This window comes from Strongylocentrotus purpuratus, unplaced genomic scaffold (genome assembly GCF_000002235.5).
Source record: "Strongylocentrotus purpuratus isolate Spur 01 unplaced genomic scaffold, Spur_5.0 spur5_contig_859, whole genome shotgun sequence".
NCBI classification, from domain to species: Eukaryota; Metazoa; Echinodermata; class Echinoidea; order Camarodonta; family Strongylocentrotidae; genus Strongylocentrotus; species Strongylocentrotus purpuratus.
In genome coordinates, this window is record NW_022145567.1 from 715,971 (window position 1) to 739,515 (window position 23,545).

General features: G+C 36.5%; 2 protein-coding genes across 2 annotated transcripts; one reads left to right on the plus strand and one right to left on the minus strand.

Annotated features, from left to right (window-relative positions):
• The first annotated feature begins 10,711 nt into the window (after window positions 1–10,711).
• On the plus strand, window positions 10,712–15,148 carry LOC100890471. Its single transcript, XM_003729688.3, has 7 exons — window positions 10,712–10,842; window positions 11,505–11,632; window positions 12,194–12,258; window positions 12,673–12,710; window positions 13,260–13,339; window positions 14,234–14,296; window positions 14,816–15,148. Exons 1-7 carry the CDS (start codon window positions 10,773–10,775, stop codon window positions 14,918–14,920), a joined length of 549 nt encoding a protein of 182 aa, XP_003729736.1. The 5' UTR covers window positions 10,712–10,772; the 3' UTR covers window positions 14,921–15,148.
• Window positions 15,149–19,525: 4,377 nt separating this feature from the next.
• On the minus strand, window positions 19,526–20,887 carry LOC115929465 (glutathione S-transferase-like). Its single transcript, XM_030998427.1, has 3 exons — window positions 20,708–20,887; window positions 20,301–20,438; window positions 19,526–19,866 (listed from the first exon to the last, which is right to left on the minus strand). The coding sequence occupies exons 1-3, from the start codon at window positions 20,855–20,857 to the stop codon at window positions 19,732–19,734; spliced, it is 423 nt and encodes a 140-aa protein (XP_030854287.1). The 5' UTR covers window positions 20,858–20,887; the 3' UTR covers window positions 19,526–19,731.
• Between the last annotated feature and the right edge of the window lie 2,658 nt (window positions 20,888–23,545).

Genomic DNA, 23,545 nt, shown 5'->3' on the forward strand with positions numbered 1-23,545 from the left:
CAATCCTAATGGGGTTATAAGCACATTGGCATAACGGAAGACTGACAAGACCTTTGATAAGTAACGTAAGTAAATCATCTTTAGATGCGTGCGAGCGTAGCGAGCGAACTTCAGGGGAAATTGCTCTTATCGCTTGAAATTAGCTAGGGCGCGTTTAATGATGAGAGGAAAAGGGGACACTTATCAGGAAAAAAAAGGAGCATGTGCCAAAGTACAAAGCATAATTATCAGAGGTGAAATGGGGCATTTCTTACACCCTCAAAAAGAGGCACTCACCAGGGATGGAAAAAGTCAGTCATGAGAATAGGAAATTTGGCATTTGTCGACGGCAAAGGGGCATTTACAAGATATTATTATATATTGTTAAAAGGGAAATTATCAGCGGTGAAAAAAGGCACTTATCGCATTTGAAAAGAGGCATTGACCAGATATGAAAAGGGGTACTTATGTGAATGAAAAAAGGGCACCTGTAATAAAGGAAAATGTGCATTAGTTTAAAAAAATGTGCACTGTTCAGATTTTTAAGGGGCATTTATCGGAGGTGAAGTGGGCATCCATCTGAAGTGAAAAGGAGTAACTTCTCGTACCTGAAAAGGGTCAATTACAAAAGACGGGGCACTTATGATAAGGGGAAGGGGTTCTTTTTTAATGGAGAGCTTATCATTAGGAAAAGGGACAATTATCAGAGGTGAAGGGGGCACTTATCAAAAGTGAAAAGAGGCACTTCTCGTACCTAACTAGGGGCACTTACTAGATATTAAAAAGATGGGGCAATTATTTTCACAGATTTTAGAAAAGCTTTCGACTCGTTGGAATGGATATACATTGACAAGTGTTTGCAGTTATATGGTTTTAGGCAATCCTTTCGGCAATGGATTGGATTGTTATATTCAAATCCAAGCTTATCAGTTACAGTAAATGGATGGTTTACTGGTAATATTAAACCATCTAGAGGCATAAGGCAAGGTTGTTCCCTGTCTGCCCTACTTTTTATCCTGAGTGTCGAAGTTTTAAGCAACAAAATAAGACAGAATGTAAATATTAAAGGTATTACTATCGGAAGACACAAAACAGAAATTAAGGTAGCTCAACTGGCTGATGATATGACAATTTTTGTACAAGACGTTAAATCTGGAAGGAAGGTAATAAATGTGATTGAAAATTTTGAAAGGGTATCAGGAATACATTTAAATACGAATAAAACTAAAGCTATATGGTTGGGCAAAACTTCTCCTTCCGAGACAATAAAGAATATAAGTTGGTGTGATACTTTTGTTAAATCTCTGGGTATATACTTCAGTAAGAATAAATCTTTGGGTGTGAATATGAATTGGTCTCAAGAAAGATTCATTAAAATACAACAGCTTTTAAATTCTTGGAAACGGAGGAACTTGACATTTAAAGGGAAAGTAATTATCTTAAAAAGCCTTGTTATTTCAAAATTGATTTATACAGCTCAAGTTTTATCATGCCTTATGGAATGGATAAAAGCGTATGAAAAGTTATTTTATAACTTTTTATGGGGTAATAGAGCAAAAGTGAAAAAGGAAAACATGATAAATACTCTTCAAAACGGAGACATGAATATGGTTGACATGTGTACGCAATTTATGTCTTTACGAATAAAATGGTTGTTTAGCTTCTTAAGTTTTAAAGAAATCCTAGAAAAGAAAGGGAAGTGGATAATTTTTTTTGAGTATTGGATTGAAAAACCGGGAGGGATTGATATTATTATGAACTGTAAATGTTTACCAAAATATGTGACTTCTTATAGAGGGAAAATACCTGATTTTTATTGTGACTTACTTTGTACATGGTTTACTGTAAAGCGAGTTAATTATGTAAAAGATATACACCACACCTATGGAAGTGTTACAAAAGAAATGATTTGGTTAAATTGTGATATCAAATTTAAAGGAAAAGCATTGTTGTATACAAATTGGATAAAATCGGGTATATTATTTTTAGGGGATATAGTGATAGGAAATAGATTTTTGACAGTCAAAGAATTGAAATATAAACTTATCTATTATGATGGTAGATGGTTGAGTGAATATGCCAAAATAAGAACCGCAATACAGCAAAGATGGAGGCGAATCATAAAATACGGCGAACAAGTTTATGATTTCAACGATTACAAACGTAAATCAGTTATATACTCTAATTTGAATTTGAATAGTTTTGAATTTTCAATACACTCTATTACTGTGAAAAAAATATATACGGAACTCATAAAATTAATCCAAAAACCATCTAGGGCGGTAAACTTTTGGAACAAAACCTTACAGACAAATTTTACTATTAAGTGGGATTCTTTATGGTTATTTAAATTGAAATATGTTCGTGATAATTATTTGATACAATTCAACTTTAAATTTATGTATAATATTTTACCAACACCTGTTAATTTATTCAAATGGAAAATCAAAGAAAACAATTTGTGTTATTACTGTAATAAACCTGGTACTATTATACATGTATTTTTTTAATGCGAAAATATTTACCGATTTTGGAATGTGATTGAAATATTATTATGTAACTCCTTCTGTAAAGAATTTAAATTCTCACCCATTTGTGTTGTATATGGTTTTCATGACGCAAAAGAAAATGTTACAGATATTGATTTAATACTTCATTATGCTTTATTTGCAATCTATAAAGCGAGTGTTGGAAATCAATTTAATAAAAATGTAGTGACGAGAATAATAAGCAAATATTTGTTGTTTATGTTGAAATACAAAATAGAAGTAGAGGAAAACAAAACTAAGACAACGAATTTGAATATTATTAAGTGGAAGAAGACAATTACTAATTTAAAATCTGCTATCAAGTAAATAGAGATATAATTTAATTTGACCTCATTTAGGCATGTGATTAAGTGCTTTGTTATGAATATTTATGTACTATAAAGATTTATTTCAACAACAAAAAAAAAACAAAAAAAATTGTAGCATTCAAATTAGCACTTTGTACACTTAAATTGATGGTCAATATACATTTCTCGTATATTACACACTTTTTATAGCTCATTCTTTTTCTTTCAAGATTGTTGTTTCATGTGTATTTCATCATATTTCATTTTCTTGCATTTAAACACTTATACTTATTAGATTTATCTGATATTCATCAACATTTAAGTTTGATTGTTAAGAAGAATAAAACGAAATGCATCTGCGGACCTGACGGTCACAATATATTTGTAAAAAAAAAAAAAAAAAAAAAAAACTAGAGATTAAAAAGGGCACTTATGAGAATGGAAAATGGACACTTATTGCAAATGAAAATGGGAACTTGTCGAAGGAAAAGGGGCACGTGTCCAAATAAAAGGGGCGCTTATCAGAGTTGAAAGGGAAAGGGGCACTTTTACAAATTAATAGGGGCACTTGTCAAAGTAAAAGGGGCACTTCTTAAAAAGTTAAAGGGCACTTTCAGGTGCTTTCAAAACAATGCCCCCCCCCCCTTGCCCCCCGGGAGGGCCACCTCTGGTGCAACGTAAGAAAGAACTCTTTGTTTACCTGATTTTGTTCAGGTGTCTATTGAAAATTGTTATTAAAAGGTACATGTGTTCATAATTTCTCTCGTAATTTAGGTTAATAATTTTGTTCAAGGTAAATAGAGGAAATTGTATATCATTATCTCCATTTGCTATCAAAAGATTTTTCTCCTTTCGAAAAATAGCTCTTCAAATGTTTTACATGCAGAGATATAAATACAAAGAAATGGATGAAATCAATAACGAAATAGGTACTGAGTATGAATCAGGGAACAAACTGAAAGTTTCGTCTTCTACATGCTGCCATTCGGACAAAACCGTCTTTCTCTTCAATGATACAATATTTTATTACTTTACTTGCTTAGAAAAAAGCGCATCATCAACCCCACATAGCTTTAAAAATCACTTCAGTTTGAACTGGCCAAAAGTCATGTGATGTTCTTGCTCAGATGCTTTCCTTTACCTTTAAGAAATCTTTATATTGAGGAATTGGTTGATAATTTTTTTTCTTGGCAATAATTCCCAAATTTAAAGAGTTAAACATATACACGACTGTAACTTTTAGCGCGTTTTGAAAAATGTTATGGGAAATATCAGGAAATAAAATGAGTGAAAAAACAAACAAATAAAGATACAATAACGTGAATTTTTAAAAGGGTGAAAGAAAACAACATAACAACTAGTGAACTATCTTATGAGTCATACTAATGTCCGAAAATCTTTCTCCTTGTCTCCAATCTCATCACGAATTCGTCACAGACTCCATATTGGCTCTCATCATTAATTTTTCTCTTCTTTTTTTTTTTTTTTGATGGTGAATTATTATTATTATTATTATTATTATTTTTATTTATTTATTTATTTTTTTATTTTTTTTTGGGGGGGGGGGGGGATGATTCTACAAGCCACCCTCCCACCTGAAATATTGGGGGGGGGGTATATCCCCCACCCACCCCCCCCCCCCCCCCCCCGGGATCGACACCCATGGGCCCAGTGATCTCGTAACCGGGAGGTCCCGAGTTCGTATCACTAAAGAGCGCTAGTCTCCTCACTGAGCGGCGAATGCTTGCGAACGTTGCGAATTTGGATTCGCCAACTTTTCTGACAAATGTTGGCGAAAAGCAGGGTTCACCTCTTTGAATGTCCAAAATTTCTTTCCGATAAGAAAAACTGTTTGCGAACTTTCTTGCAACCTTTTACAAACATTTGCAACCTTTTAAAAACCCTGGCGAAACCCCAAATTCGCTACGTTCGCAAGCAACCGTCGCTCAGTGAGATAGGGCCTTTACTCACACTGACTTACACCTGTAAGGTGACTCATTCAATTCAATTTCTTAATATTGTCCTTGCCATGATAGTAATTTAAAAACATTACAATCTCCTGCTTCTTTGCTGTGAGAATGACACTATGCATTGTACATGCACAAATTTTACTTGCGAGTGGTGACACAGTACGAAATAAAGATATTTTGAAACAATATTGAATATTACTCAGGACTTGATTTTGAAAAAAGGGAAACATTGCAAGTTCTACTGTTCTGCTTTGCTTCATATGGTGGATAGGTCACGTGACGTATAAGATGGCGCCAATCACACGGAGAGTGTATACTACATACTTGATGCTGGCCATGCTATGTGTACTAGCTACATACCAGGGTGCATCAGGAGGTGCCAACGATGACGAGGTAAAATACGCAATAAGATTATAGTGCTCTACAGTACGTAACGAAAAAGGTTCAAACTTTGAAAATATCCTCCAAAATTATCATTGAAGGATATCTGCATGATTTTAAATTACAAAATAATGGATGACCGTCGATTCAATAGGATGGCACTAAAAGTATTGACAATGTGTTACGCTTGAGTGAGCATTCGCTTATTTACTCGCAATCGTGTAATAGAAATCATGCAGATATAGTGAAAGTATCATTTTAGAGCATATTTTCAAAGTGTGGACTTTTTTTATACGCATTGTATACATGTACTGGAATCGTTTGAAATGGAAATCCACGCGAAAAATTGTGATTCAAAAGAGTTATTCGATCACTTCTTTAGAGTTGATTCAGCTCCAAAGAAAGTGATCCCTAATATGACACCTTTGAAAATGGATTTCCACTCCTCTCCATTAATATAATAGTTTTGTTTTAAAATAAGTGTAATATAAGCCTTCTAATAAAGATAAGAACATATGGGAATGAAAGGTGATAAATAATTTATATACCCGCGTTATATTCTTATTGCAACTAACCTTTTTGTTATAAGTCCATTCACCCCTCACTCATCCATTAATTCCTTCATTTATTTCTTCATTCATTCATTAAACAGCCCTTGTATCGTTACAGTCTAAGTTTCGCCAAATGTGTCTTGATAAGATCATCGCCTCCTCCTTACATGTCATGTATATGTCAAATAAATGGAAATGCGTACTTTTGAAAGTGAATCATATTTAACAAGTAGAACTGTTACATTCTCATGTTTTCATTTTGTATCCAGGATTTTTTTTTAATGTCATAATCTTCCTTTATCTGTTCTGTACCTGTTGTCCATGAAAGAAATTGTTATTCTCATACGACTGCTTATTCAGCAGAAAATAATACGAGATCAACATCACTAAATAGGGCAAGAATGCAATTTTGAAACATTATCAATTCGTGTCGGTGTTGTTCCTAACTTTCTGCAATAATCTCACTTTTTATACTCCTTGATTACGCATGAAGTCTAATATCTTGCTTACAAACAAATTTAATTGTTGCTCATTGATTGTTATATCAATGTTTCACTATTTTGTATTCACAGTCCTGTTCATCACGAGATGGATTCTGTATGCCACAGGAGGGTCAGACGCCGGCGAAATGTTGTGTTGAAATGGGAGGCTGTGAGTCGGTGGAGGATTGTGAATAACAATGGAGCTTTGTGCAAGGTTCGTCGTTCAAGATGTACTTGTGGCACGATGGGTTATATATAAGTTCTTTGGAGACAGCATGCTGAGGCCTTCATCCTGCAGTGGATCGATAATGGCTGAAAAAGAAAGAAAGGTTATCCGGCGAGATTCCTGCAATAAATTAATGACAGATCATGATGATTAAAAGTGCTCAAAGCTAGCCTTATATCAATTCATATTTAGATATGTTGATGTTGATATAATTATTAGGCCTATACTGCAGCTCCCCCATATGGACATGAATTTTGGTGATGGGTGAGATATTCATTTTTAGATGAGATAATTTGAACGTAATATCTGTTAGTTTGCCGACGCCCCACCTTGTCAATCACATCAGGTGATACAGGGTCTGAGCTATACTGAACTTACACCAAACTTTCATAGACAATGTAATATTTACAATACTTATTTATAATCTGTTATTTAGAAATTCATATGTCCATCATTGTCCATACGAAGAAGGAATATTGTATCATGCATTTATATAGAACCATTATTGCCTCCATCCCTCCATCACATCGATTCAATATTATATTTTGAACTTATGCATTATGAATTCAATATCCCTTGCAAGCTAGAAAAAAAATGATAACACTTTAACCCCCTCCCCCCTCATTATCATCATCAAGTGCCGGGTTTGTTACAGACATCGGCCGTCATGGCCCTCCATTTCTGCCTATGTTTCGAGTATTCTTAAAGAGCTGGTATTGCTAATTACATTTTTGGTTGCCCATTTAAGGGTTAAGGCTTCCTAATATTTTTTCTTCTAGATAATCCTATCTGTATATGTCACAAATTACATTTGCATCTTTCTTATTGTGTTGATGAGTGATGGTTTTACTCTTGCTTTCATCTTATTAAATATATCCTTGCCGTTGCAATTCTTTTCTCTATCTCATGAATACTTTTCACATCTGTTTTCTTTTTGTTTAAAGGAAATAAATTAATAAAATGAGAAGGAAATACATTTGCTTAAATGTTGAATCTTCTTTTAGCGTCGTACGTACCAATAATTATGCTCATATATTCGAGGAGTAATGTTAAACAATGTATTTTGAATGACGACATAATATTGATAGCAGTGATTATATTTCAAGGCGGGAATACATGTACCTTTCTTTGGATGTGATATCATCAGTAAAATGGGACCAGTTTGATGAACAAGATATTGTTTGGTATAATAGAGAAGACGAGGTGTGAGTATAGTTCATTATATACCTCACTTAAGAAATCCAGCCATCTGATTGGTCGAAATTGCAGTCTTGATTTTAGCCATTCCCGTAAAGAAACGAAAAATGCCAAAACCATTTAATAGTCCAAGAGTGAAATCCCGGCAAAATTCCGTGATGTTTTAACCAATCTTTACTCGATAAGGCCATTAAAAATATTCATGTTTAACGTCCCCGCCCGCTTCCTTTTTGGGGGCCGCTCCTATTTTGTTATTATTATTATTTTTTTAGCAATTTAAAAAAAAAAAAAAAAAAAAAAAATTAAATTAAAAGAAATAAAACATGAAAAACACTGTTAAAATGAATCTATTTCTTATTTAAATAAAAAAAAAATTAAAAAAAAAATTGTCTGCGGCCAATTTGAAAAATAGCCCGACTCTCAGGGGAAATGTACCGAGCGGCCATTTTGAGCAGCCATTTTGAAAGAAAAAAAAGGGCCTCCTCCTTCCTATTTTTCAAAAAAGCAGGACGCTAAACATGTTTGTTTGTTTTTTGGTCCTTAAAGGATAAGGTTAGAATTATTGGTAGATATTTGTTTGAATTCGGCATATAAAAGGGATATCGACTCCTTTAATACTCGAGGACTGGCTGTTTCTATACTGGCTCTCGGGAAATTTAATAAAGATAAGAACATATGGGAATGAAAGGTGATAAATGATTAATATACCCGCGTTATATTATTATTGCAACTAACCTGGTTGAAGAGGGCCCTCGACAAAGAGAGAGAGAGAGAGAGAGAGAGAGAGAGAGAGAGAGAGAGAGAGAGAGAGAGAGAGAGAGAGAGAGAGAGAGAGAGAGGGGAGGGGTATGGTTTAAGAGGGCCCGCGACGCCGTGAGAGAGAGAGAGAGAGAGAGAGAGAGAGAGAGAGAGAGAGCTAGGGCCCAGAGGGGCTGAGAGGGGGTATGGTTGAAGATAAAGTAGAAAGAGAGAGAGAGAGAGAGAGAGAGAGAGAGAGAGAGAGAGAGAGAGAGAGAGAGAGAGAGAGGGGAGGGGTGGTTTAAGAGGGCCCGCGACGCCGTAAGAGAGAGAGAGAGATAGAGAGGGAAAGAGAGAGAGAGAGCCCAGAGGGGCTGAGAGTGGGTATGGTTGATGATAAAGTAGAAAGAGAGAGAGAGAGAGAGAGAGAGAGAGAAAGAGAGAGAGAGAGAGAGAGAGAGAGAGAGAGAGAGAGAGAGAGGGGGGAGGGGTATGGTTTAAGAGGGCCCGCGACGCCGGGAGAGAGAGAGAGAGAGAGAGAGAGAGAGAGAGAGCCCAGAGGGGCTGAGAGGGGGTATGGTTGAAGATAAAGTAGAAAGAGAGAGAGAGAGAGAGAGAGAGAGAGAGAGTGAGAGAGAGAGAGAGAGCGAGAGAGAGAGAGAGAGAGAGAGAGGGGAGGGTGGTTTAAGAGGGCCCGCGACGCCGTGAGAGAGAGAGAGAGAGAGAGAGCCCAGAGGGGCTGAGAGGGGGTATGGTTGAAGATGAAGTAGAAAGAGAGAGAGAGAGAGAGAGAGAGAGAGAGAGAGAGAGAGAGAGAGAGAGAGAGAGAGAGAGAGAGCGAGAGAGAGAGAGAGAGAGAGAGAGAGAGAGAGGGGAGGGGTGGTTTAAGAGGGCCCGCGACGCCGTGAGAGAGAGAGAGAGAGCCCAGGGGCTGAGAGGGGGTATGGTTGAAGATAAAGTAGAAAGAGAGAGAGAGAGAGAGAGAGAGAGAGAGAGAGAGAGAGAGAGAGAGAGAGAGAGAGGGGAGGGGTATGGTTTAAGAGGGCCCGCGACGCCGTGAGAGAGAGAGAGAGAGAGAGAGAGCTAGGGCCCAGAGGGGCTGAGAGGGGGTATGGTTGAAGATAAAGTAGAAAGAGAGAGAGAGAGAGAGAGGGGGGGGGGGGGGGGTAGGGAGATTGGTTTCATCACGGTTAGGACATGAAGCAAGCTATATGGGCAGCGACTCAAAAACGGGGAACGGGCGAGGGGGTCTCGATGGACGCGACATTTTACGAAGGCAACCGAGCTAATAAACGAAAAAGAATGGTTATAATGATAATGCATATTTGCAGTATAAAAATACAATTTTAGCGACATCCCTCAATGGCTGCGAGGACCCATGCACGCCACGCCACGATTACTTTGGAATCTGAATAACACCTTTACCATACAACCATGGTATTATTTGCAATGTAAAAGTCATATAGGATTGGTGTAGTATAAAAACAAAATTAGATTCCTCAAGGTTTTAATGTTAATATTCATTAGCTTTGAACTTATTTGTTTTAAATTTCTTGAATTTAATTGGTACAGAAAAAAAAATGCTTTAGACACAAGCTAAAACATAATGATGTGGGAATGGCTAAATCTTAATTGGTAAGCGGCATAAACATTAAAATTAGGCTCCGAGATAGGAACTATATAGATATTGAGAGCAGGGGTGGATCAAGCTGTCGGCGAGGGAGGGGGCCCAATTTATGAGATAACAGCCGACCGGCAGAATAAGCGGAGGGGGGAGGGGGGGGGGGAGCTCTATTCACAACACCCCCCCCCCCCCATTTGAGTTACAACAATTAATTACCATCTTATTTTTTAAACCTTTTTTTTTTTGCCAGGGGAGGGGGCCCCTCCCGGCCCCTTTCCCCCCCCCCTAGATCCGCCCCTGATTGAGAGTTATAGATCAAAAGAAAAATCAATTTCTTTAGTCCTGGAATTGGAACAAATGGTATATTGTCTTAGAAAGAATTATAGGCCATGCTAGTGAGATGAAAGAAAGCAGGTTTTAAAAAAAAGAGAAAAAAAGAGAAAATATCTATGATAGCAGGGTCTTCGTTGAATCGCCTCTTTTTCCTAGTATAGGAACTTTCTTTTATTTTAGTTTTTCTGAGTCATATCTGCATAGACCCCCCCCCCCCCCCCCCCCCGTTTGCATGGTTTCACGCGCACATAAAGTTTCTTGTATTTTTAACTTCATAGACATTTGTTTTCGTATTTCATCCGACTTCATCATGATAGTCCTATTTTAGGATCCCAATTACGAAAGGTGCCCCACCCTCCCATCTCGAGTTTCTCGCATATAGACATTGTCTTTTATGGATTCCATCTGTGGCTGGGCACGCACTAGTCGAATCTAAATACGGATGAAAAACAACAATGGCCGCGGACAGGAAGGCATCTTCTCTCAGCCGTGTTTGGGTCACCATTCACCGCAGTGATCTAGCATGTGAGTATTATCCTTCGTTCCTCAAACCTTCAGTAATGATTTATGATGCTGTTAAACAGATTAGAGCATGAGATATGTTGAAATATATAGTGAAATATAGACATTGCAAAATTAATTATGTAACTCAGTCCCACGCGTTGAATTATATGTTCGCTGATGAAAAGGTTTTAGTGACTAGATCTAGTGTGTGATGCATGATGCATGAATATGCATGAATGATGAGATCTGGATCCGACTGAGGAGGAGGAGGAGGAGGAGGAAGAAAAGAAGGGGAAGAAGAAACTTGGACTATAGGAGGAGGAACATAAAACTAAAGAAAGAGTGTGATGATCCAATTTCTGAAGTCAATAAAATTCCTGACTTCAACTTTCAAGTAGAAATCTTGATCTTCCTTGATAAGTGGAATTTTTTTCAGGCTGGTTTTGTACCATGATAACTGATGATCTTGCTCGTTTGACCTTTGACATTTTCACTCTCTTAATAAAAAAACAAGTGCTCACCTACATCATGTAACTCGAGGGAGCTCCGACGCCAAAGTAGCTCCCTGGAGTTTACATGTACCGGTATGTCACTATGTGGCATTACAAATACAAGTCACTCAAGCTTAGCCATCTGTCTTAAGAGGGTCTTTTTAAATTCTAAATTCTGTTTATATCTTACAGCCGAGACAGAAGATAAATCAAAGTCTGTTCCGCGATGTGTGATTCTACCTCAGGACAGTCCCACTCCAGAGATCCAGGATATCTTCAGGGTTAGTCTGGCATTACAAGATGAAAACTTGGTGTTGAAGGTAAGGAATATCTTACAGGCTTATTTTAAGATTTCAAAATGCAAAACCTCTGAAATATTACAAAATCAGTGGTTTGGGATTGAAATGAATGACAACCCCCTCAACCCCAATACAATTTTCTACTGTCCTTAAGATGTCTTAAAACCATCATGTCATTGATGCAAGTCATTTCAGTAACAACCATTATTAACATTAAATATTCCCAGCACCTTTTGTACTTCTATCAGCTGTACCTACATGTATATCCCTGTGTAAGTGAGAATATGGGTACATTTTAGGATCAAATTTCATCAGTTCATGATACCTTTGTCCTTTTCCCAGACTCATACTAACCAAGTCCCAGTACACACAGGCACTCAAAAGTTTACCCTTCACCCTCAATGAAAATTTCTGAATTTTAAGGGACACAATGAACACAAACCTGAAATACGTCACCATGTACCCCCCCCCCCCCCCTGAACTAAGCCGTACATGAAGTGAGATGAAGGATGAGCATATCATGTTACTCTAGATGTGACCTTGACATTCATATAACAACAAGATTAATAACTTTGTTTACAGCTCCGTAACAACCGAGGTTCATTAATCCCTATCAATGGATTCATCACACCTAATTCAAAGTTCCAGTGAGTATATCAAATTCATATATCTCATAATAATAATAATAAAAATGGGTTCTTGTATAGCGCTCATGTCAGTCAGATTTGACCCTCCTGGCGCTCCATGAAGGTTATTATATTAAACACGTTTTTATATTGTTAACCTGTGATATGAACAGGTAATAGTAGCTTAGCAAGTTGCTTGTGAAAGTCAGTCAACATTCATCTGCAGTTGCATAATACACCCACAAATTTTAAGCATTACTAGTACTCCAAACTATTACTGTCACCTGTTTGTCTACTTGTAATTCAGAAGGAAAAAAAAGAAAAAAAAATTCTGACGTTTATAGTACATTGATTAAAGAGTACTTTCAATGTATGTTAAGCATGAGACATGTCCTATTGTTAAAATGGAATTGCTTTGGTGTTATCTTTCTACAGACCTTATGTTCTTGAAGTCACAAGACGTTACCAGAACGGTAAGTATCAATCCAATGATAAAGCTCTTTTTTCCAGTTTGGAATACCTGAGTATGACAGCTATTACTATATCAAACCTAAACGGATAGACTGTGTATTTATTTTTATATTTGCAGAATCTACGAATATAGATGATCATGAAATCAGGACTGTTATGTTTATCTCATAAAGTGCAGTATTAGTTTACATCAGATTCCAATAAACTTCCTTTTCTGTATTTAAATCTTGAACCTCCTGTGAAAAAAACACAGTAAGTGAAAAGAATGTTCCAATACAATAGAATAAGTAATTCTCCAAAAATTGAAATTTATTATAAAACAAAGTGAATTATAAAGCTCAATACTTGTTTCCCATCATATAAGCATATGTTTCTAAATTTCTGTTTTTGCTTTTGGAATAATTAGATATTTAAAGATACACAGAACTAAATTCAGAACCATTGTGACCAATTTTATTTGATTTTGATTCCAAAAAAAGGTCTAGGGAATTCAAATAATTGATATGAATATAAATTATAATTTATATGTTATGTCTTTCATCTTTCAACAGTCAAGCCCATGAAGCGATCAGTGAAGATTAATGGCTATAATGATATCATCAAACAGAGACTGCAACAGATTGTGAAGAGGGTAAGCCTGACTGTTTCACAATCACATGCCACCATATCAGTAGTAGAATACAGTTTCAGGACACACAGGGGCCAGTTTCTTGAAACTAAGTTTGTTGACATCCCTGGAAACACGTGTTAATTTTGAAACACTTGTTTCAAGAAACTTTGCCCAGGATCCTCAACATAAGTTGGCTTACTCCTGTTGGTCACTTAGTTTAATCTGGCCCTGCAGCATCCAAGGAGGTAGTCTTGGAGAACCAAATTATGAAGTTGCCAACATGCATTAACATACATTGACTATACTTGTTGGTATCTGTGTCAGCAGGGAGAATTTGCTCTCGCATTTTTTTTTAAAAGAGCATTTCTATTTTCATTATTTCTACCCCCCCCCCCCACCGATTTCCCTCTCCCTCCCTCTCCCTCCCTTTCCCTTATTCTCTCTCTTCCATCTGTCTCCCCCTTCTTTCTTCCAAATCTCTCTCTCTCTTTCTTTCTCTCTTTCTATTCTCTCTCCTCTCTATCTCTTTTCCAATTGATCAATCAGTCAATATATAGTAAGGCCAAATAAAAAGAAAACACATGTTTAGCGTCCTGTTTTTTGGAAAAATAGGAAGGAGGAGGCCCTTTTTTTTTTTTTTTTCTTCTTTCAAAATGGCCGCTCAAAATGGCCGCTCGGTGCATTTTCCCTGTCAGTCGGGCTATTTTTCAAGATGGCCGCCGACATTTTTGTTTTTGTTTTTGTAAATCAGAAATAGATCAATTTTAGCAGTGTTTTTCATGTTTTTTTTCTTTAAAAAAAAAAAAAAAAATAGGAAGCGGCCCCCAAAAAGGAAGCGGGCAGGGACGCTAAACATGTATAGTTTTTTACATGGCTTAACGTATGATATTTGTATTTGTTGTATTATGTTCACAGATTGACAAGTTAGAGCAATTAGAGCCTGAAATGAAAAGCAAACGAGAAACAACCATCGCAAAGGCAAGTACATTTCTCATTATCTTCATAATATGTTCAGCCAATATAATCCATTGACTATACTGCAATTTCTTACAAATCTTCATGAAGCAAAAGCAGTAAAGTCTGTGTGGTTTTGGTGAATCTCTTTCTTGTTCTTTTACTTAATCTACTTCAACCTCATTTTCTTATGCATGAACAATTTCAAAGTTTAGTTTAATCTTGAAATCATGTTGAAATTCCCAAGGCCAGGCATGACATTGCAAACCAGCTAAAAAAATCTGAAACAAATTTTAGGTGTAAACAAATTTAAAGAGAGTAATTTGCAGGAGGAAAATATCACAGCTGTGTGCAATAATGGGCCTTGTTTAAAGCCATTTGATTTGCATGCTGTAAGACACAGAAATAATTTGCTAAGTTTATCTCATTTAATTTTCTGTAGTGGTTATTTTGAAATGTTTTAGCACCTCATATCTGACCAAGGCTTAACTCGGTTTTGATGAATGACATTGATTTATTTTTGTTTTGTTTTTATTTACACAGAATATGACTGATCTGAATGTAAAGATGACATTCCTGAACACAAGGATGCATGAAGCAGAGTCTACTAAATGGCAAGGCATGTTTAAGAAGCATCCTCTCTGGTAGGAAAACCAAACAACTCTTCACTTACGATATCTAGTATTCAACCAACCCTACATACCCTATCTGGATAAATCACTGAGGCAGAAAATTTGAGGTGGTATTCTAAATAGTATGTTTTATTTTATTTCAGGAAATATTTATCATAAATCTAAACATGACAACTTACTGTTTAATGAATTTATGCTTGTAGCTACGTAAACAGATATTTCATATTTGACCCCCCCCCCCCTCCTGAAAAAATAAAGAAAATGTATCAGTAGATCTTTAAAAATGCATTTCCAGATAAAACAATAAGCTGTTTGGCAAGTATCTGTATGATACCCAGCACAATAGTAAAATAAGGGTATTTTATATCTATTTTTAAAAAATCTCGTTTTTTCAATTTTGAGATAACAAGTAGTAAACATACTGTATTACCTTGAGACTGAATCACTTCTTAGAAAGTACTACCCATGTTGTTTATTTCGAGTGTTAGATACTAAATATATGTATATTTTGGAAAGGCATAGAAGTCCTACAAATGCAATTACTGTACTAATTATAGTATCCATGTAGATTCATGAAGGATGAGAAGCCATATAATTGAGTTACATGTACTCGTACAGTGGAACCTCATGATAACGAGGTCCTTAGGACTTTACCTTGTTGTATCAGGAATCTTGTTATATTAAGGTAGAAAATGAAAGAATATAAAGAGCTGGGACCAGCAAAGTCACCTTGTTATAACAGATACCTCGTTATATCGGAGCTCTTTATAATGCAAGCGTGTAGCCAGGATTTTATTTTAGGGGGGCGGTAGTGAGCACGCGAATCACTTAAAGAGCGTGCACAGCGCGCTCCCTAGGGTGGTGGGTGCAGGGAGGGGGGGGGGGGGGTTTTGAAAGAAGACGATTCGTTGTACCTTTCTCGATTCTTAATCCTTATCTGAATTTAGTTTCCTCCCCTCCCGCGCAAAACTTTGAAGTTTCATTAAATTATTAGAGAAAGAAGACGACTCAAAGTACCGTTCTCGACTTCTTAATCCTTGTCTGATTTCTGTTCCCCCCCCCCTTTCGCGCGAAGCTTTGACGTTTCATTAAATTATTAGAGAAAGAAGACAATTCGTTGTACCTTTCTCGACTTTTAATCCTTGTCTGAATTCAGTCCCCCCCCCCCTCCTCCTGCGCGGGGGGGGGGGGTTTTGAAAGAAGACGATTCGTTGTACCTTTCTCGATTCTTAATCCTTATCTGAATTTAGTTTCCTCCCCTCCCGCGCAAAACTTTGAAGTTTCATTAAATTATTAGAGAAAGAAGACGACTCAAAGTACCGTTCTCGACTTCTTAATCCTTGTCTGATTTCTGTTCCCCCCCCCCTTTCGCGCGAAGCTTTGACGTTTCATTAAATTATTAGAGAAAGAAGACGATTCCTTGTACCATTCTCGACTCCTTTTCCTTTTTTCCTCCTACGTCCTCTTACTTTTTTTCTTCTTTTTCTCTCTCTTTTTTTTTTTGGCCGGCGTTTTTTTGGGGGCGACCGCCCCCACCACCCCCCCCCCCTCCCTGGCTACGCGCCTGTTATAGTGAGGTTCCACTGTATTTAGACAGATAATTTAGCATTCAATAGTCTATGTGCATAAACAGTGTGTTGCAAAAAAAAAAAAAAAAATCTAATTTTTAAGAGAGTGCATATTAGAAGTGAGGGCTCTTAAAAAACAAATGTTATTGTAGGCATAAACATATCTCACTAATTTCATGACTGTCAACAAAAGTGCAATTGTGGAATGGTCAGATTTTAAAAATAGATTTTACAGGTACATGTTATTAAACAATTAAAGATTTAATTTATTACCCAAAGAAAGTACTTGACCAATTGTAATAGTGTATGTGTTTACTGCTGGCTCAGTATTGGATTATAACCTGTAACCTGTACAACTCAATTTAAATCATGCCATTGACTAAAAAAATTGTTTGTTATTATACATGTACATGGATGTTTTAGTGATTCACTTTGATAGTGTTAATATTAAAGAGTAACAAATGCAATGTACTACACTTTTAGTATTATATAAAGTATTTTATGTTAAAGATATACAAGTGGACCAATCGTATCGTATAATAATTTTTAAGAAAATCACCACATCTAAAAATGTAACAAATTTGAAAAAAATTACAATTTGGATTTAAAAAGAAACAAAAGAAAAACAAATGCAGAATTATATAGCAAATTCATGATCCATTGAATTTCTAGAGAAATTGAAATTAGAATTTCACCTTATATCTTTGTCTCACTCTCACACATTATATTTCTGTAGCACTTTTTTTCCATAATACAGTGTCATTCAGTATTTCATAGTCATTCTCTTGCCAGGCTAGTATTTATCAGGGTTTTAGACTATCATCATCATTGTGTAAAATAGATAAAAAGCCACTGAGTTGTGTAAGTCAGGTTCCGATTAAATTACTGTTTCTGTTCTCATTGTGTCAACCTCCTCGTGGGGAGCTCTGTCAAACACATTGTCAACTGACATCTTGCATGCCAACAATCATGACAACTACAGAAACAGCAATAGTCAGCTGGTATACATTTTTAGAATGAAGTTATTTGTAAATTTTGTTTCATTTATGGTTAAAAAGTTCACAGGGATAGGTCGAAACTTCTCCATCTTCATCCATTCATGACAGACCTAAAACAATGAAAACATTTCCCACAAAGTGTGTTAGCTCCCTCCTCCTGGTGCACTGATATACTTGGTAGAGAATCCAGATGTGTGTGTATTATGTTGGACCTATTTATTTCCATTGTAGTGCAGTTTTGCTTGTATTTGCCATCTGTATTTGTGTATTGTGTGTTTGTGATTACATGAATTAGTTTTCAGCTTGTCTGTACATTGTTGCTTTTCACTTTTTACAGGTCATCACTTAATGTTTATCCATTACTTGATTGTTTTCTCTTATTTGTTTTTCTTTCTTTTTCTTCAACCATTTCTGCTTTGAAGATCATATTAGCCTGTTGCTAGAAACTATCATAACATCCCAAAGAGATGCAAATTGTAAAATTAATACATTAGATGGGATATCTGAATGTTTCTTGCGTTGCTGGCCAGATTTCTACATGGGTACATGTAGTAGTGTAATATTGACCCCTCTACAATCAATATAGACACTCGTACGACATGTTTGGTATACATTTTATATATTTATTGTAGATAAGACTTGTCATTTACATTGTGAATAAAGAATAGAACTACATATGTCAGAACACATGTTGCATTAAATTGGCTTGTCTCCAAATTATATTCTTGCTTTAAATAGAATTAAACATACAAATACAAAAATAAAAAAATCAAATAGAAATGTGAAGGGAATGTTGGGAAATGCAAAGTACATCAACAGGTTTCTGTTTTGATGATACAAAAGTGTGCATCGCCTTTGATCTAGCTGAATACGATTAAGATGATGATGATGATGATGTGATGGTGATAATGATGATGATGGTGGTGATTATCTAGAACATGGATAATGATGATGATGGTGGTGATTATCAAGAACATGGATAATGATGATGATGGTGGTGATTATCAAGAACATGGATAATGATGATGGTGGTGGTGATTATCAAGAACATGGATAATGATGATGATGGTGGTGATTATCAAGAACATGGATAATGATGATGATGGTGGTGATTATCAAGAACATGGATAATGATGATGATGGTGGTGATTATCAAGAACATGGATAATGATGATGATGGTGGTGATTATCAAGAACATGGATAATGATGATGATGGTGGTGATTATCAAGAACATGGATAATGATGATGATGGTGGTGATTATCAAGAACATGGATAATGATGATGGTGGTGATTATCAAGAACATGGATAATGATGATGGTGGTGGTGATTATCAAGAACATGGATAATGATGATGATGGTGGTGATTATCTAGAACATGGATAATGATGATGGTGGTGGTGATTATCAAGAACATGGATAATGATGATGCTGGTGATGACGAAAACCCAGTGAAATATACCAGGTAGCTTTGTAATTTGGTATCTGATGCAGATGAATCTGTACATGTCTTTCCGGATTAAATCTAAGCAATATACTGAACAAAGTAGAATCATAGTGATAATCAATGTGCTTGAATTTGTTTTCAAGCAACATAGGACAGATTCGGATGTTATCCCAAGTTTTTTGTTTCGTGGGGGGGGGGGGGGGAGAGAAATCTGCATGGCACCTTTGAACTCACCTCTAAGTCTAGACTTATAATGAAATTTGTATTTTATTACACACAGATTATCTAAATATGAATAGTTATTAACAATATGAGTAGTTTTGGTTCATAATTCTGAATATTACAAAATAGATTTACCAAGTAAAGCTCAATTGGCAGTGATCAGCTCGGCTCTATTTTGTATTTGAAAAGAAAAATACATTTTCAGCATAACAAGCTTTGCGCAGATTCATGTACAAAGATATAAACATACTATACATGTAGGTACTGAGAGGTAGATCAGTGAAACAAATACACGGAGGCTCGGGGCGAATTAGCCCCTGAAAGTCATAAAAGAGCCAAAAAAAATGTGCATAGAGTTCAATATGCAAAACAAATTAAAGAGTGTTATTTTCGTGCAAGCAAGCTTGAAAAGTAGCCCCCAAAATTGTTAAAGTATTTCTTTTCCCTGAGGTAGATTGATGAGAGAGGGTAGAGAGAAATAAGAGGGGAGACGAGAAAGAGAGAGCCGGAGAACACAAGAACACAGAGTTAATTATTCTATTGAGTGACATCATTTTGTTTCCCCTCATTTTCACATGCTTATAATGTAGTTTATTTTCCGGCAAGGGGCAGGTTGAGAATTCGACAGCAATGTTTGGTATACTCCAGATCTGGTAAGCCATTTCGACGAGGACTGGCAAGGTATTCCTTGATGCCAGATTGCTTGGAGAAATGGTCGATGAAAGCCTACGGAAAGGTGCAAAACATCAATATTAGAGTTGTTTTCAACGTTTAGATAATCACAAGTAAGGATATAGTGTCTGTAATACGAATTTTTTACGATTATTCATAATTTTTTTTTTTTAATCCTACTTCAATATAATGCCGCTCAAATTAATCGCATTTGATTTTACTCTTGTCTTTACGTATTGGAAAGCCAGATAACAATTTTTCACTGCCCCAAAACTTGTACATACAACACGTCAATGTTTTTGTACATGTATATAGTCGGTGATGGCCTGTGTTATTGCTGTTTTGTCTGTTTATTGTAATATCGTGTCGAAACATGACATTATATCATGAATGTTGGATGATGAATTCCTATATTAACAATTATCAGTTTCTTCTACTAACAACACTATTGTTCGCACAAATTTTGCCCAAAAGATCAAGGCTCTTACCGAGCAGCGAGGAAAATTCTGCAGTTCTGATTCGAGTTTAGGATCTTCGTGAAGATAGCAGAGACCGTCGAACAGCATGATATCAGCCCTGCTCATTGAATCTCCTACCAGGAACCCGGATGTACTCTCATCTAAAACCTGGTGGATGAGGTGTCCATTATAATTAGGGTCGAAAAAAGATAAGAAAGGGACATGAGGTGAACATGAGGAGTTCAATGGTATCCAAAAATAATCTTTGATTATAACATTCGGTACGATAAAGAAAAAACAGATACTTAAGAGAGAATATCATTATAAAACCAATATTTAAGCAAGGTACATTGTATTTGATAGGTTCCCAAACCGATGCATGCCCCCCTCTCTCTCTCTCTCTCTCTCTCTCTCTCTCTCTCTCTCTCTCTCTGTACCTTTTCAAAGACTGGTAGATAGCGTTCTCTGCATTCTTTGATACCGTTCTCACTGGCTTTATCAGCTGCTTCCTTGGTGAACTGTACCTCTAGAAACATTGGCGACATGAGGCTAGGAAACGCTATATCCTCCGCACCCATTGAAAGCATGTCAATTCTATGGCAGACATTTTCAGGAAAGATTATGGTATACGATAATTAACCATTGCAAAAATCTATACAAAAAAGGCAAGAGGGAAAGGGAAATGTTTACTTTGAATGTCTACAATAAATTTTCTTCAATATACATGTAAAAATGAAAGTATCAGACCAACTTTACCTCGTGTACAGAGATTCTATAACATAAAAAAGAGCAGCTGTATATTGAGACATTGAGAGAACAAAAAAAATGAAACATTTTCTTGCTGACACGCTGGCATCGCTGATAGAATATATTTTGCAGCCATTTTAAAGCATTTAAACAATAATGGGAAAGGTGGTTCCTCAAATGTTGAGGAGTTTTAAAAGTTTACTGTTTTAAAATAATAGGGAAAGCTACTGTCACCAAAGGTCAAGTAAAGAAATATTAATTTATAAGTAAACAAAATAATCAATAACAGCATTTTCTTACCTGTATTTGTCTTCGTCTGTTTTTCCATTCAAGTTTCCCTTTCGACATGCATATCTGAGAATGGCTTCACTACCGATCAAACATTGACCGTCTACCTCTAGCAGGGGCATCTGCCTGAACATTAGCTTCCCATCTATATAGAAGAAAACAGATTTTCTTTTTCTTTCTCATATTACAAAGGAGAAAACACGATACTTTCCCCCCTTTCTCCCCCCCCCCCCCCCCCCCCCCCCCCCAAAAAAAAAAATTCACAGCATGTCAATATATATCATAATGAAAAAATTGCCTCCATCTCTTGTCTTGAGGGATGATTCAGCGTCCCCTCCCTAGCTCTTTCTCGACCCAAAGCTACCGAAAGAATCTATATAGCTAACATAATACAACAGTACTCTCTCGATCTCATGCAATTTCTCTCTCTCTCTCTCTCTCGTTATAGTTTCTGCATGAATGAGGAGATTATGGTTCCACTCGACTGCACGTCAGCGCCCCGCCCCCCCCCCCATTCAATCTCTCTCTCTCTCTCTCTCTCTCTCTCTCTCTCTCTCTCTCTCTCACACACACACACACATACACACTCACTCTCTCTCCCTCCCTCTCTCTATCTTTCTCTCTCCCCATCTATCTATCTATCTATATACCTATCTAAATCTTTCCATCTATCTATTATCTGTAGAGCTCCCCCATCCCTCCATCCCCTTCCAATTGCGTATCCAACATTATACATTTGAAGTTTGAAGCAAGCCGACGTGCATGCATCCCCGCCCCTCGGGCCCCATTTATCTCTTTCTTGATACCTCAACTCCTCTCTCATTACCTGCTCTATTTTCTCTTTCTCTCTTTTCCCTTCAAAATTATCTTACACCCTGCTCCAGGTGTGATCGCACCTACCATTCACCAACTGCAAAAACTGATCTCTCGATTCGAGGTACGCGTCTTCATACTGAAAAATTGAAAAGTCAAACAATGGATATCTATAAAGGAGGCAGACATGATGGTACAGCTACATCTTCAAAATCCCTACGATTTTATTTTGTATTTGTTTACATCAGCAAGGAATTATGTATGAATGTTATTATCATTACCATTGTCTCTTAAGTATACTATAATAACTATACTAATATACTGTAAATATACATATTTTGAAACCAGTTAAAATGTAAATTCTCATTCGTAAAAATTATACCAACAATCCAAAACCAAGTTGAAGGAAACAGTTGTCCCTCTAATCAATCTTGGCAAAGGAATATCTTTAGAAAAATGTCATTCTGATCATTACTAAAAGAGGTCAAGAAGAAGGGTATGTAATACCTGCTCTTATCTATATAGACCGAGTTCGGATCAACCCAAGTATGATATCATTTCAAGCAATGAATGGATAAGACTTTGATAACAGAGCTATAGCTAATGAGTTGATAATAACAGTGCATTAATGAATAAAGGCTGTCTGATGCTAGGGTACTTACTTCGATTCCCGCTGCAGAGAAGGCCAGGCGAATAGATTCACCAAATCCTCGACCTGCAAAGTATGTAAGACGGGGTTTGCATTCCTCCATGTCTATGCTACCTTATGATCACCTGGCTAAAGGTCATGCAAACTAGTGAATATTAGACTTTGGAATTGCAAATCATTCATTTGCAGCTTGCTTTTTATCCAAACTGCAGAATGTTAGACTTTGGAATTGCAAATCATTTATATCGTTTATCTTTCAAATTCTGTTGGAAATGAAATAAATATGAACTGAATTGAATATTGCAGCTTGTTTTATATCCAAACTGCAGAATGTTATATTGCAGCTTGTTTTATATCCAAACTGCAGAATGTTATATTGCAGCTTGTTTTTCATCCAAACTGTAGAATGTTAGACTTTGGAATACATGTAGTACATTCATGTGTGTTGCAGCATTTTCTTTCTACTGAAAAGGTAAGACGCAAGGGAGGGGACAGGAAGGCATTCCTGTCAACTTCAGTCCGTCTGTCTCTTTTTTTTCTCCTTCTTTTCTTACTTCTCTCTCTCCCTCTCTTTTTCTGTCATTCTATATCAGCTTTTCACACTCCCCTCTCTGTCAAATCATTTCATCTCTCTCATGCTCTCTCATCTTACTTTGTCCGATTCTTTCTTCCTCCCCTTCTCGCTGCTCCCCCCCCCCCCCCCCTCTCTCTCACTCACTCACTTCCCCTTTTGTCTTTTCTAACTCTGGTATTCTGGTTTAAACCTCTTACATGCAAA